Here is a 15,099-nt window from a genome sequence, read left to right as displayed (position 1 = left end):
TATAATATTTTCCTCATTAGCTGAGATGCGGCGATGTTTAGGTTATGTTGATTAGGCTGCAGTAGAAAGATGCTAGTCTGCAAAGATATGATTCGATGGGTAGGCTGTGATTATGAAGTGTTTGATACTTGGTGTATTCCACAAATGTAGTTTCTAGTTGATTGAAAAATTATTTCTTCCTTAAGCCCCCATCTAAATTTGATTTTGGTATTATTCAAGGTCCAATTCCAATTTGCAACTATCCGTTTTATCAAACTTTGTTTAAAACGAATGTGCCTGTGGTGTAGATCATTTCCTACAAACTCATTTCCTCTTGGTCGGCCGGTGACATGTAGTTTGCTATTCTTAAACCTTACATGCCGTTGTTGTTTGTGTGTTTTTTCAAATAATCTTTTCCTTTTCTGCATGCTGGTGTACAGTCAGCTTGATTTTAACCGTACATGACTGCGGTGATTGTAGGCCTTTCTTGATGATGTTCTTCTCTCTTGCATGCTAGTAGAAAGCTTTATGTAAGATTTTAACCTAATATGACGGTGGTGTAGATGAATTCTATTAGATGATTTTCTTCTCTGACGTCTTGTTTGTTGTTTTGATTCATGGGTTTTCAATTTTGGTGGTGATTTTGATTTGTTGTGAATTTTTGTTTTATTTCTATTGTCTGGCGAACTATCTTCATGAGTATTGGTTTTATCTGTTGCAGATGCTGTCTTCGGTGGAGGGACAGTGATGTGGGCAATCGGCGGTCCGGGCTGCTCTTCTACTCGGCGGGTAACGTCCTTGGACTCCTGGTGTCCGGCGCGCGGTGGTACAGGCTGTCCCTCTACCTGATGGGTGTCATCCTCAGCTTGGCGGGTGATGTCGTCCGGCTCGTCTTGGCATTCTGCGGGTGGTGGTACGGGCTGTCCCTCCATGCCATGGATGACGTCGTCGGCTTGGCAGGTGGTGTCGTCCGGTTCCTCTTGGCGTTCGGCGGGGTGCGGTGCGACTTCAGTCTTGACATTCTCGGTGGGTTGGTCTCCCATATACGTGCCATATTCGTTTGCTTGTTTGACTTTCACCTCCTTCATTGTATCCTTTTCCACATGTACATGTTCCTTTAGGCTGACTTTGATTTTAATTGTTTTTGTATGCATATCTTGGGATATCCTATCTAATCGACTATTGGTTTCCAAAATTGATTTATCCAGACACTCAGCTAATTTTTTGATGGTATTATCTGTGTCACGGAATGCTCCATCCATCCGCTGACTCAGCTTCTCCAAACCCTGTTCATTTACCTTCTTTACTTCTTGAATTTCCTTATTCAGCTTGTTTATTGCTTCATTGGTTTGCTTGTTGTCTTTCTTTACCTCCTGAATTTTCCTTCTTTAATTCTTCCTTCGCTTTGTTTATTGTCTTCTTTTAACTCTTCCTTTGTTTGTTTGTTGTCTTCCTTCATTTGTTCCTGTCCTTTAATCATACTGTTCATTGCTTCCAGTAGGGCGCTCATATCTGGCATGGAGGTGGGTGCACATCTAACGGTCATCAGCTGGTTCTTCATCCGAGCAACGGTGCGAGAAATAGGAGTTCCTGTTTCTGGGGCGTCGTCGTCCGTATGTTCTCCCGATGTTTCGTCTTCCAGCTCTTGGGCTGCCAACGGATCCTCCACTAGAATGCAGCTCTCCTCCACCTGCGTTGACGACAAGTCATCCAGTATGTGTGAATGGAAATCGGCGGATGCGGTGGCAGATGCGGATGGCGGCGAACAATCGGGTGAGATGTCTTCGGTGTCCGACAGACTTGGATTGACCTGGTCGTTTCCTGCCATGGTTTGCGGAAAAATAACGCGACGAAAAGGTGTAGTGAATAAAAAACGTGAAAGTGTTGATGTGATATACAAAATAATTAATAAGAAATCCAATAGAAATTGTTATAGCTTCGTAGTGAGTGAAATACAGAAAAAGTGGTTTAGCAATGTGTTCAGTGATAAAATGAGTCAAGTTAGCAATATCGTTAACATAAAAATGACAAGAACATACAGGATACAATGGACACTTATGCGGTAACGAAGGTACGTCTCTTATAATTTATTACTTTATTATTATAAATATTTTACTCTTATAATTTCTTGCCGCAATTATATATAGGGCTAGTATTCTTCGCAAAATTTTATATAAAAGCAGCAGTGTTCTGCTTGAATTATTCCGCAATATATCCGTGATTTAGTTTTACTTCCCTCTTTATGCTTTAAAAAATTTTTTTTTTAAAATGTAAATAACTTCAATCCTCTTTTCCGTAAAATTTTATAAATTGTTTTAATATAGACCTAATGTTCATAAAATAATATGACTTTTCTTATGGTATTTCTTATACCTATGACTTATAATATGACCAATTTTCAAGTAACACAAGAATGAAATTCTGAGTTCGATTTTTTCTCTACAAATTCATCAATCGATAAATTTCTTTTCTATTCAAAAATTGGGCATGGTACGACTTGTTATTTTATACAACAGTGAACAGTTAATATTAAATTTGAAGAAATTCACAACCATGAATTTTTTCAAAAAATTTTCCCGTTGTCAGCGCTATAGTATACTGAGCAACTAAATAATCTTCGTAGTCGATTATTCACCTCATCAATGCCTGCCCCACGTTGGGCGCCAAATCATGTGAAGCGTGATTTTACTCGCCTCACATACGTAGAGAGATTTGCCAAATCATGTAGTGCTGTATCTAAATGCCCCACGTTGGGCGCCAAATCATGTAAAGCTGTATTTTACTCGCCTCACATACGTAGAGAGATTTGCCAAATCATGTAGTGCTGTATCCAAATGCCTCACGTTGGGCCGGCAAATCATGTAAAGCGGTATTTTACTCGCCTCACATATGTAGAGAGATTTGCCAAATCATGTAGTGCTGTATCTAAATGCCTCACGTTGGGCCGGCAATTTGTGAAATTCCTTGGTGGTCGTGGTTTTCTTCTTTAGATCAAAAATCGTTTGATTGGCAGCAATCCAGGCTTCGGTTTCAGCACGTGTGGAATTTTAATTTAATATTTCCTTCACCAAATTAATTGAGGGATGATTTAACTTTAAACTTTTAAATTTATCGATTGATGGAAATAAATTTACAAATAACAGGTATATTGGCCTAAAATATTGGCTCACAAATAAAACATATAAAATCGAACAAGAATTTTTTTACGAATAGGTCTTGGTAACTATAAAGAAGTCTGAACGGTGAGGATTTCAAAAGGGAAGTGCTGTCTTTTTCTCTAAGCTTCTTGGCTAGACCTTTCTTCTGAGAATCTCGATGTAATAATTTGCATGAAAATTTGCCATTGGTAGAACGATTGTGACGTAGACATGACGTCAGTGGCAAGCAAGAGAATATAATTCTTTTAATTACAATAATAATTCAATTTATATAATTCTTAAAACTGCTTAATCTTATAGACATAGTTCCTCTCATACAATGTACATGTGCTAGCGTATATGATAAGGCAGGTTTGTTGTCTGATAGTAGATTAACATGTGTTGCTTTCAAACGATCACCTTTTTGGTGCTATTTCTATGCACTATGATTGGCTTAGGCTTGCCAAAGAGATTTAATTACCATGTGGTTCAGTTGAATTAATCATTAATAAATTAATATCTTATACAATTTTTATTATGTTTGAGACTGTTATAATTAATTTCTGCCGTTTTATCAATAGTATACTGTTCATGCTATGACCTAGTTAGTTACAATAAGACCTGACATATAATATAATTTCTTAAATAATAAATAATTTCAATGATAATACATACATTTTATTTTTTTATTCGAAATTCTTGGTCCTTTATTGATAGTTTTCTAATTTTTAGAAATGATATTATATCTTGCGTGAAGCCAGCATGACATTTGACAATACTTTGAATCAGTCAGCTGCGTTCGAACTGTTTTAAACATCTGATCGATAGTAAACAAAGTGTAACCTCAAAATCAATGAGCAATTCATAAATAATTCGTGCTTTATTTGCAGAATAATTATAATTTTATTGAATAATTTTCTAGAAAATATTCGGTACAGAACGGTACTCTTATCTAATATACAGTTACTGATAAGTAGGAAGGTCTGTGATTTCTTACGCAGCACAGGTGTGGGGAGGAAGAATCTATGATGTGGTTGAAAGTATCCAGCGTTTCTTCCTTAAGAAGGTATTTTGTCTCCCATCATACACCCCGAATCAGGCTTTGCTTCTGGAGACCGGAGTCTGTCCAATCTTCCTGCATACAATAAGGCTACACCTTCAGTTTGTAAAGCGATGTTTGAATCTGCATGAAGGAAGATATCCATGTTTGCTATTGAAATTGATGATTCGAAGAAGGCAATTTCTGTATGATGACTGGAGAATGCTGGATCACTTATTTGGCATTCCATGGGAGGAGATAGCAGCAGGTAGCTTGAACATCGACCAGACGATTGACAGAATTGGAAGTAAGCTGCGAGATCAACAGATGCAGCGGGTCGCCATGAGCCAGCGGTACACCATTCGCCGAGAGCTCAATCACTGGAATGATTACATTTCTCAAAATTCCAGCTTTCAATTCATCAAGTGGTTCTTCAAAGCAAGAAATGAATTGATCCGACTCAATAAGTATTCATTCAACGGAACAGACTCTGCTCATTGTGCAATAGGAAGGAGGAGGAGGATGTCACACATTTCATTGGAAAATGTCCCATACTTGTCGAGTTCAGATGGCAACACTTTGGCAGAGCAGCATTGTCACGGGAAGATCTGAAGAACTACCTAAACGGAGATGACTGGCTAAAGATAGGTGCATACTGTGTTGGTGCATGGAAATACAGACACTACTTGATTTCAGAGTTCAATGGATAGTGCGTTGTGAACTGTTAATGAACACTAAGGGAAAGGTATTTGAAAAACAAGAATGTTTAATTCTGTATGGAGTCTACTCATGTCAAACCTCACCCTGACGGTCGTTGACCAAGGGTTTAATGCTTGTTATAACTAAAATTATATTCTTGTATACTATTATTTAGGAAACAATGTTAAAATAAAAGCAATTATTCATTCATTCATTCATTCATTCAGTTACTGATAAGTAAGCTTTATCGCTCGGTCGCTAACTATTCCTTTTAGCAAATTCTTTCATTTTAAAAGGTAATCACAATTTTTCTCTCTTCTCATGAGGTCTATTTAAAAAATTCATCACAATATATATATATATATATAATTTCTGTATATATATATATAATATATATATATATATATATATATATCTGGTTATTTGCTCTAACGATTTTCACGAGATTTGGTAAAATAGTAGGTTTATGATATAAAAATCTGATTGCACTAGGTCTCATCCTTGGGAAAACTCGCTGAAGGACATGTAAAGGATTATAATTATTCATCCTCGAAAAACAGATGATAATTTCATCGTCTGTTGAAACAGAAGATTTGTGTGTGGGAAAAGAACAAAATTATTTCCAGCTGTGTAATCAAAATCAATCAGCGAGAAATATTATCTAGAAATTTTAATCGACTTTATCAAATTAATCTCATTTGTTGACATGACATGATAACCATTTTAAACTAGAGTATATCATTATTTTCAAATTTAATCATTATTTGACAATTTTAAGTGATTAGTGAGTGTATTTTGTTATTCAATTTAGTTTGTAAATGATCCAAATTAGAACTTTTTTGTTTTTAAATGTTTGAACATAAAATTGAACCTGAATTCAAGTGTATGGAACATAACCTAGTTTCTGGACTATTCATAGTGTATAAATCAAAATTCGGGGAAGAAACAGTTTCGGGCTGTGCCTGTTAGTCCTACCCCGATCATTAAATTCTTTTAAAGGATTGTGTTCTGTTTATCAATAGTTTATAAATGAAATAACGAGCGAAGCTCGGTGCCCCAATATTGATAGACAAAAATGGCAACACCACAACACCAATGCTAATCAAATACTGCCATTATAACGTGAACCTCACTACAGCAACCAATCAGAGTGATCCTTTAACTATTTCCATTGTTAGGCGACCAAATATCGAACTCAACTGGACTCTCATGATATGAAACTGGTCATAAATAAAGCTCTACCCCTAAATCTCCACTGGAATAGTTTATCAAAATGTGAGAAATTGAAACCTCCTAGAGTACGCAAGTATAGACCCCACTACTTTCCAATATTCCGATTCGCCGGAACGGGAAACAGCCGACGTGGCAAATATATCAATTTCTCACAAATGGCAAATTGAAGGTGAGAAACGACCTCCAGGTGCAGGGAAATTATGGGCGGGAAGGTTGGCAGCCCCTTTTGGCGGCAAAGGGGGAATTTGGTAGGAAGGAAATGACAAGTGAAATACGAAAATGAAGTTGTTCTTTGGATCATTTCACTTTTCTTCTTAAGCTTAACATTATTCTTTCCTTATAACCTCTTACAGGAGGTTAAGCTTTTTTATTCGATCCTTCTAGAATGAATTTTCAGCTTTTGAATGAAAATTCGAATCTGGTATTGATCTATATAACAAGGGAAATGCTTGGGCATATGAACTACTAGCCGTCAAGCTCGCTTCGCTCGCCATATCCGTCTAGCCAGGGGGCTCCGCCCACAGGACCCCCGGCTGGATCGTCCAAGAATGAGATAAGCAGGCTCGCTTCGCTCCCCTGCATGTAGACCTCAGCGGAACCTCTGTACCGAATTGGAACGTATTATGTCAATTTGATCTCGAAAAACACCTGTTACTATATCTGCGTACCTTTGGCGAACAAAATTCTCCCACCTCAGCTAAACTTGTGTACTGAATTTTTTCTATATATTTCCATCAATTATTGAAAAAGGTGTGGAAACGCAGAAAAGCTGAGAAAACGCTAATTTTGAGCGTATCTTTGGCGTTATTTCAAATTCCTCCTAACACAACAATATTGCACCCCAGCTGAGCTTCTGTAGTAAATTTGAACATTTTCTGTTCATTTGTTCTTGATAAAGCTGAGAAAGCGCAAAAAAAACGCTGGAAAACGCAGATTTTGGGAGTATCTTCGGCGTTATTTCAAATTCCTTCTAAAACAACATTATTGCACCCCACCTGAGCTTCTGTAGTGAATTTGAACATTTTCTGTTTATTTGTTCTCGATAAAGCTGATAAAACGCTAAAAATGCAGATTTTGGGCGTATTTTTGACTTGACTTGTATCTTTGAAAATTTTTCCAAATCCGTTCTTATTGCGCCTCTAAAGGGCCAACTGAACACACCTACCAAATTTTAAATGTTATGTCATATTCCTATCATATGGTAGGACGATCCAGTCGGGGGTCCAGACTGAACGTCTGGCTAAACGGATATGGCGAGCGAAGCGAGCCTGACGGCTAGTAATATAATATTCCCAGGAATAGCTCTGATTGGAGTAGTAGTACCCAATCAATTTTTCCGCGATAAATCAGGACCTCCCAAATAGGTATTTAGGAGTTACTGGATAAATTGGTATTTAGGAGGTCCTGGATATGCATTTCAATCTTCAACTTGGTGCCAACCTTACAGAGTCAACTCAACTTAATGCCAACCTGACAAAATTTTTAAATTGGTTACCAGAACAACTGTTTCGAATAGGTACTCTCTTTAGATTATAGTTCTATATTAACATTATGGTATGGACATTTCAATTTCAAGAAATCGAAATAAGAAGAATATACATGCTAAAAGACGAACTTTAAACCCTTAAAAACCATCCTTAGAGTTAAAATATCGCCAAAAGATTCCTTAGTGCGCCTCTAAAGGGCCAACTGAGCATACCTACCAAATTTGAACGTTTTTGGTCCAGAAGATTTTTAGTTCTGCGAGTGAGTGAGTCAGTCAGTGAGTGAGTGCTATTTCGCTTTTATATATATAGATGAATTTCAATACCAGTCCTAACAAATACATGAGGCAAAAATTGAACATTGCGTAATAGAAAGACTCGAACAGGTGTTAACTCTCAAAGCGCGTATTAGTTATAGAATCACATATCACGACAGGTGTAATTTATATCAATCAATTTTCCCCAGATTTTATCGACATGACGAAAGTGGCCTGGTTTTATGCCCTGCTTTCAACATATGTTATGAATTTTGCTCCCAGCATTGGAACGAGAATGATGAAATGTTGAGAGATTGATAGAAGAAAAGAGAGAGAGTGAGAAAGTGAGGGAAAAAACTTGATATTAAAGAGCATGATTGGAGTCATAAAGTATGGGATTGATTGATTGATTGAGTACATTATTCATGTAGATTACAACAATCTAGACTGGCTTATACACTTATTAATATACAATAGCTTACAATACAGAAAAATCATAGATGAATTTACATAATATAGACTAAGAAAATTATCATTGAACTGTATATGATATGCAAAAAAAGCAATTTATAATATCTATAGATAATATTGTTATGCATCTACATAAATTGGCGGAGCTTCGGACATATCAATGTCCATTCTTCAGAAAGAATATTCAAAATATCCTCTCCAATAACTCTCTACCAAAGAGAGTGAGAGAGAAGGAGTGATTGTGTGAGTAAGAGGTGGATGTATTTGGAGCGATGAAAAATATGTTCATGATGCCAAAACAATGGAGAACGAAAAAAATGGAGAGAAAATTATAAGAAGAAATGAAAGGTGTGGAAAGAGAAGGAGAAGCAGATGATGGAGAAATCGGTGAAGGAAGAGAGATAATGATGATATGAATGAAGTAGTGGAAGAAGGAAAAAAAGAGGGAGCACGAGGGAAGAGCAAATGAGGAAGAAGTGGGAACGAAAGGAGGAGTAAAGAGAGAGAATGATAAATAAGAAGAGAAGGACAAGAGAGAAAAAGAAGAGAAAAATATGAGGTATGAGAAAGAGAAGGATCATGAAGATTTTTAAGAAAGGATAGGATAGGAAAGGATATGAAGATGATGGAGAGGCTAAGGGTAACCGTCCATTGAACCGTATTTAACCGATCCGTTCGGCCGTTGGATCGGACGAATCTGCCGGCTGTTGATTCGGCCGAATATGGTCGTCCATTGGAACCGTTCACGTCAGTCTAGTTCAGTAGTTGGCTGAACTACTGGATATTGATAAATATTGGATTAACTACTATCATAGCCACCAAAATTTTTCATGAACAATGATTATATTGAAATTTTGAAAATTGAATGAACAAATATCCACTAAATTAGTCCTTATTACAATAATTTCACCTTCAGATCCTATTCGTTCAGTAATCTTTGTCTACAGATTTCTCCGATATCATCACGACGATGATATTTTTCTCTCGGAAATCCCACAATGGAACATGCTCTTCATCCAAACTTATCAACTTTTCATTGTGCATAGTTAAAACTTTATAAAACAGCACAAGTTCTGTGAAACAATTTTGAGGTTAGGATGATGTTGTCTCAGTTCAACTTCGGCCAGATAGATTCGAAAAATCTCATTCAACTCGAATCGAAAACTTGATCGGCTGGAGACGGACGTGCACGGACGTATGAACCTGTTACAATGGACGATTAACTATAGCTTCCTTTGTTAGGGGATCGTTCGGACGAGTTCTGTAGTTTTCGGCCGATGCTAGTTCGGACGAGAACGGTTCTAGTGGACGGCCCACCTTATGATAGAAGTATAAGTAGAAACCCAAGATGTAGAGTAAACAATCAAGAGGAGAAAGTAAACGTGTTGGAGGTGGAAGAATTACACCAATACAGACTCGTAGAAAAGTAAGAAAAATTATTTATAATAGGCTTATTGACATGATGAAATATCAATTGAATAGTTATTTGTGCAACTAGTGACAGTTTGCTGCACCGAAAGAAACGTTTACGCCCGAGCCGTAGGCGAGGGCGGAATGGCTTCTTGAGTGCAGCAGAGAAGCTTTGCTCACGTATTTCACATTGAACATTCCCTACAGTTACCATTGAATATGGAAAATGAATAACTATGGGTAAAATGATGGCTGAAATCCATCAAATGTTTGTGTGTGTGATGCTGTTATTAATAACAACCTTAACTCATTTAAAAATTAATAATCCAATTGAAGTTGGAAATTCTCAGCCGAAATTCTCATTTTTATTCATTCAAGAATCAGAAAAAATACAGATAGAACAAAAAATTCACATTCAACATTCACGCCAGCAGCTTGTTGGCTGAACCGAGCTGCAAAATGGCTGAACACAACAAGATGGCTGAACCGACAAGCGCGCGACCTAGCAGGAAGAATCGTACCTAAGTTTGTTTCATCCAGCTAAAAATTACTGAAACACGATTCAGAAATTTAGACTTTTGCTCAAATTACCGAGAAAATTGCTCAATGTAAACTGAGAAATATTTATAAAAATAACATAGACAACAGAGAATATTTATTGTAGCATTGTTATGTTCTTTATTATTTCTATTTATATGAATATCTAACGGTAATCATTTAACCTTAAAATTCGAATTTTATAATGTATATTTGCTACTTTTCTCATTTCTGCAGTTGAAATAATAATAATTATTTTTTATAATTATTATCAATAGAAAAGAACTATTATTTATTATAAATGATGAGAATTCGTAAATGATGATTATTTAATTATGATTTAGATGAACATTATTCTTGTTTTGGATTTCTAGATTGGGATTTTATCATAAATGTAGGGTAGCCATTGAAATTATTCTCATCTAAATCTAACCACAGTCATTGTTACCAACTTAATTTTTGTTTTCGTGCACTAATCCTCCATTTAACCCAACAACTATTTTGTGTTGCCATGTTGCAAATCTGGAGTGCAGAAAAGATTTTTCCCGCACTAGAGCGGAAAAGTGAATCTTTGCGTTCTGTAATCAGTGCAGGAATCGTCACTTTTCAAGGTAACTGTAAGAAAAATGAATTTGGAGAAGATCATTAGAACTAATGAGAAGATGTGATAAAAAGGAAAGTTTAGGCTCGGGAGAAATTGCGAAAAAAGAATAAGTCGGCGAATCTGAGATAGAGTTGAAGGAAGAAACAAAGAGATGTAGTGGAGAGAGAGAGAAAACTTAAGATTGAAAACTCTTTGGAACAAAACGACCAATAGAGCTTAAACATTCTGTGATAGAAGGGAAAAGTGAAAGAATGATAATCTATCATGGTGTTGAAGGAGAAGAGGAAGAAGAGGAAGAAGAAGAAGAAGAAGAAGAAGAAGAAGAAGAAGAAGAAGAAGAAGAAGAAGAAGAAGAAGAAGAAGAAGAAGAAGAAGAAGAAGAAGAAGAAGAAGAAGAATAAGAAGAAGAAGAAGAAGAAGAAGAAGTAGAAGAAGAAGAAGAAGAAGAAGGAGAAGGAGGAGAAGGAGAAGGAGAAGGAGAAGAAGAAGAAAAAGAAGAAGAAGAATGAGAAGGAGAAGATAGGAAGGAGAAAGAGAAGAAGAAGAAGAAGGAGAAGATGATGAAGAAGAAGAAGAAGAAGAAGAAAAAGAAGAAGAAGATTATGATGATGAAGGAGGAGTTCAGGATAAGAGAGGGGAAGAGTGATTGAGTGAGTAAGTGAGTAGAGACTTGTGTATAGAATAGCTTTTGACTGGAGCAAGGGAAAGCTATGGTAGGCGCTTTTCCTGGCTTCGATTTTCGATTTTCCAATACACGGCTACACATTACGCCGCCTTGTGAAAAGCTCTCAGCGGCGAATTTTCCACCACTTGAGGGAAATTTGCGTTGGAAAAGCTGACAAATGACGTCACTAAATTGCGTTTGAATCGTCACATTTTCTATTGTGTTTTTCCGAAGAGAGAAAGCCGACTCCTTTCAGCGGCCGAATATGATGCATGATTTTCAGCTTGCAAAGTCTGATATGTGTATGAGATAAGGAAGATGGAGAGTGAAAGTTAGAGTTTTAGAGAGTAAGAGAGTGAGAGAGAGTGATTGAAAGAGGGGACTTACACAGTTGGAAAGAGGAAAAGAGATAGAGTTAGAGAGAGAATATATAAATGAAGATGAAAAATATTATTTCTCATCCCTTCCTGTAGTAGATAACTGCGATTTAAGTCATCTTACGATTTTAGTCTGATATAATATCAATTGTTCATTCATATTATCAATAATTCTATCTCGAACCATTATTTAACGTTGAATAATTTAAGTATGATTTTCGTTAAATAATAGTTATATATTAATTAGCATTTGAATAAATGCATTCTCTATTCAATTCCACCTGTAATTCTATTTCTAATATAATATAGTATATCATTTTCACCAAGATAATAAAATTATTTCACATGATTTGATAATCTTCATAATTTGGATTAGATATATTCTTGTAGTTTATCACATTTCTTCATAACGATTTGGCAAAAATTCTGAACTGAAGTAAGATAGAGCTATTTGCGTCTAGTGATAGACAAGAATAGCAAACCAATGTTGATCAAGTGCTGACTATACAACGTGAATCTCACTATGGATTTCTTGTTTATTCATTTATTTTATTCATTTATACAATAAGTACATTATCATAATGATAGGGAGAGAAGAAATAAGTTAACCTTGTGCTATTACTCTCACAAATTTATATAACACATAGTCCGGAATAAGTTAAGTCTTGTAGTTCTTCAATTCAAAAAAAATTTCATTCTTACGAAGTAGATTTTCAAATGTAGATGCTTCAAAACTATACAAAGGAGAAAATATTTCACATTATCATAACTAAAATAGGAAATATTCACATATTAAAATAATATAATTTTGAAGAATTACCGTTTAACAAACTTCTCTCAAAACAAAACAATTCTCAGCCAAGTCAAGATAACTACAGAATAATTCATATTTCAAACAAATTAAATAGTTACTACAAATAATTGAAATTTCAGGAGAAACTATGATCGGAAACTCTTAATATTCCAACTTGTAATTTGCTGAATATAATTTCTACGTTGCTCTTAGGGCCGTATGCACAGTGTAAGTTTAAGCTAAAGCTTAAACCAAATCTGGATTTTTTCTTGGTTTAAACTGAAATTCCGTTTGCGCAGTATCAGTTTAAACTCTGTATTGAGTTTAAACTCTGGGAAAGTTTAAACCTGTGAAACGGGAGGTTTAAACCAAATAATTTGGAATAACTTGAAGTATTTTGATTGAATTACACATTTCCACTTGATAGAAATTAAGACAATTTTTGACAGTGTTCTTCGATTAGAAAACATGTTTTTAATACCACATAACTGAGATATATTGCTTTCGAGAGATTTCTCATAAACGAGGAAGACCGTAGTAGATTCAAGCGTAACAAAATAACTTTTTTATCTTACATTCTAAAATAAATTCTCTGGTGCCAACTAAACATAAGTTTTTCAAGAATTTTTGATCGATTTTCACTTTTATAACCGTACAGCTTACAGCTCTGTGGATTTAGAACAAGAACAAGAAAATACTAAAATAGTAGCTACATAACATCAATTTACTGATGGTTTGTAAACAAATAACAAATTTCCTGTAAAAATCAGCCTTCCTGATATTATAAACTATGACATTCTATTACCAACTCAACGCTAAAATAGTTTTACTTGAACTGGATTAGTAAATGCACTGAGAAAACCGATTCAAGTTTAAACTTCCAGATTAACTTAATCGAGTTTAGCAATCTATACTGTGCGAACGGCCCTTATTGGCAGAGGAAAACTACAGAATTTGGCGAAGTGCTTGAATTTTCCCAACAGTTCGGAGCATTTGGAAAAAGGTCTTTATTGCCAAAGTCAAAAAGCTGAGCCAGCCACTCTTACAGCACTCAATATGTATTCATTCTAATAAGTCGAAGAGCGCATATGGCAGACCCTTAGCCAAGCTTATGAAACGTGGAATGGTTAATATCATGCGAAAGGATATAGGATTGTGAAAGAAGGAGAGAGATAAAATTGTAGAGGAAAAGAAGGAGGGAATCCTTCTAGAATAAGTAGTGAGATAAGAATGACAAGGTGAGAAAGGAAGGAGGTGAGCTGCAAATAGGGGATTGGAGTGAGTTATATGTGAGAGGAAATCTTTTATGATGATAAGCAAGAAGTGGAAAGTAATTAACAGAGAATGGAAGAAACATAAAATGTGGAATAACAATATTTTCCTATAGTAAGTCATTAACTTTTTAGTCGTGACCCTGGGTCCCAAGCACCCAGGCAATTTTTTTTAGATATATAAATTTTGCTTCCGTTCACTTTATTGTCTATTGTGACAAGGGTTGCCACCCGTACTATATTATAAAGTATTGTACTTTATTTGGAGGTCTTGTACTTTATACTTTGTAAGCAAGATAAAGTACGCGAAAATACTTTATTTTGCTCAACAAAGTACTATATAATAAAGTAAGTGGAAATCGAAACATTTTATAGTGTGGTCCACGTTATAATGACAGTATTTGATTAACTTTGGTGTTGCTACCCCTCGTCTATCATTCGACAAAGCAGGTAGTAGTACTATCCTTTTCTAGCTCCACAACGATGCCAATTATGTTTTTGACTATGTAGGTATATAATTAATTGAGGCAGAGAATAGGCAACGTTATTCTTCTATTTTTATCCACTGTCATTATAACGTGGACCTCACTATAGATTAGTAGATTGGCGGAGACTGTCAGATTTAAACTAAATATTGGCTACATTTTTTCAGTGCATGTGATGCTGATGAGTTCAAGAATTTGTATAAAGTGGTTTCATATTTACTCTCTATCCCTGCCACTTCAGCATTTGTGGAAAGGGTTTTTTCTATCATTAGAATTATTCTATCATTATTAATAGAGTAATTATAATGGATTCTGATAGAAATCAGTGATATTCATTTATTTTTTATTTACTCATGTCAATAATGTGTATTTTTGTGAGTATATAAGAATGCCACAAAGAACTATGCTGACTTTTTAAATATACAGGTAAAAATGACATGTACTTTATTTAAACATAATGTACTATATTTTTTAGGCCTGTGTTTACCAATGTACTTTATTTTCCTTTGAAAAAGGTGGCAACCCTAATTGTGACCCATGTAAATTCATGTCAGTAGACACTCAAACTTGATGTAGAGTGTTAGTGCTCTGTGACTTGTTGTTTTCGTAAAATTACAATCGGAACGTTCTTTGAAAAAAATCTAGAAGCTAACAGTTAT

The 15,099-nt window shown here is 35.5% G+C and overlaps 1 protein-coding gene across 2 annotated transcripts; it reads left to right on the top strand.

Annotated features, from left to right (window-relative positions):
• Positions 1 to 667: 667 nt before the first annotated feature.
• On the top strand, positions 668 to 1,947 carry LOC120354030. 2 transcript variants are annotated; one of them, XM_039439884.1, is made up of 2 exons: positions 668 to 1,005; positions 1,481 to 1,947. In XM_039439884.1, exons 1-2 carry the CDS (start codon positions 675 to 677, stop codon positions 1,516 to 1,518), a joined length of 369 nt encoding a protein of 122 aa, XP_039295818.1. In that variant the 5' UTR covers positions 668 to 674; the 3' UTR covers positions 1,519 to 1,947. The 2 variants fall into 2 exon arrangements, with proteins under 2 accessions (XP_039295818.1, XP_039295817.1); XM_039439883.1 differs by having other exon boundaries at positions 1,478 to 1,947.
• The last annotated feature ends 13,152 nt before the right edge of the window (positions 1,948 to 15,099 follow it).

The sequence above is a fragment of the Nilaparvata lugens genome, chromosome 13 (genome assembly GCF_014356525.2).
Source record: "Nilaparvata lugens isolate BPH chromosome 13, ASM1435652v1, whole genome shotgun sequence".
NCBI lineage: Eukaryota > Metazoa > Arthropoda > Insecta > Hemiptera > Delphacidae > Nilaparvata > Nilaparvata lugens.
This window is presented reverse-complemented; position numbering and strand designations above follow the sequence as displayed.

Bases quoted from the DNA above. Each gene is read 5' to 3' on its own strand.
- LOC120354030 (XM_039439883.1), top strand. From the start codon at position 675: ATGAGTATTGGTTTTATCTGTTGCAGATGCTGTCTTCGGTGGAGGGAC. The intron at 1,006-1,477 runs GTGGGTTGGTCT...CATTGCTTCCAG, and splicing joins CTTCAGTCTTGACATTCTCG to TAGGGCGCTCATATCTGGCA.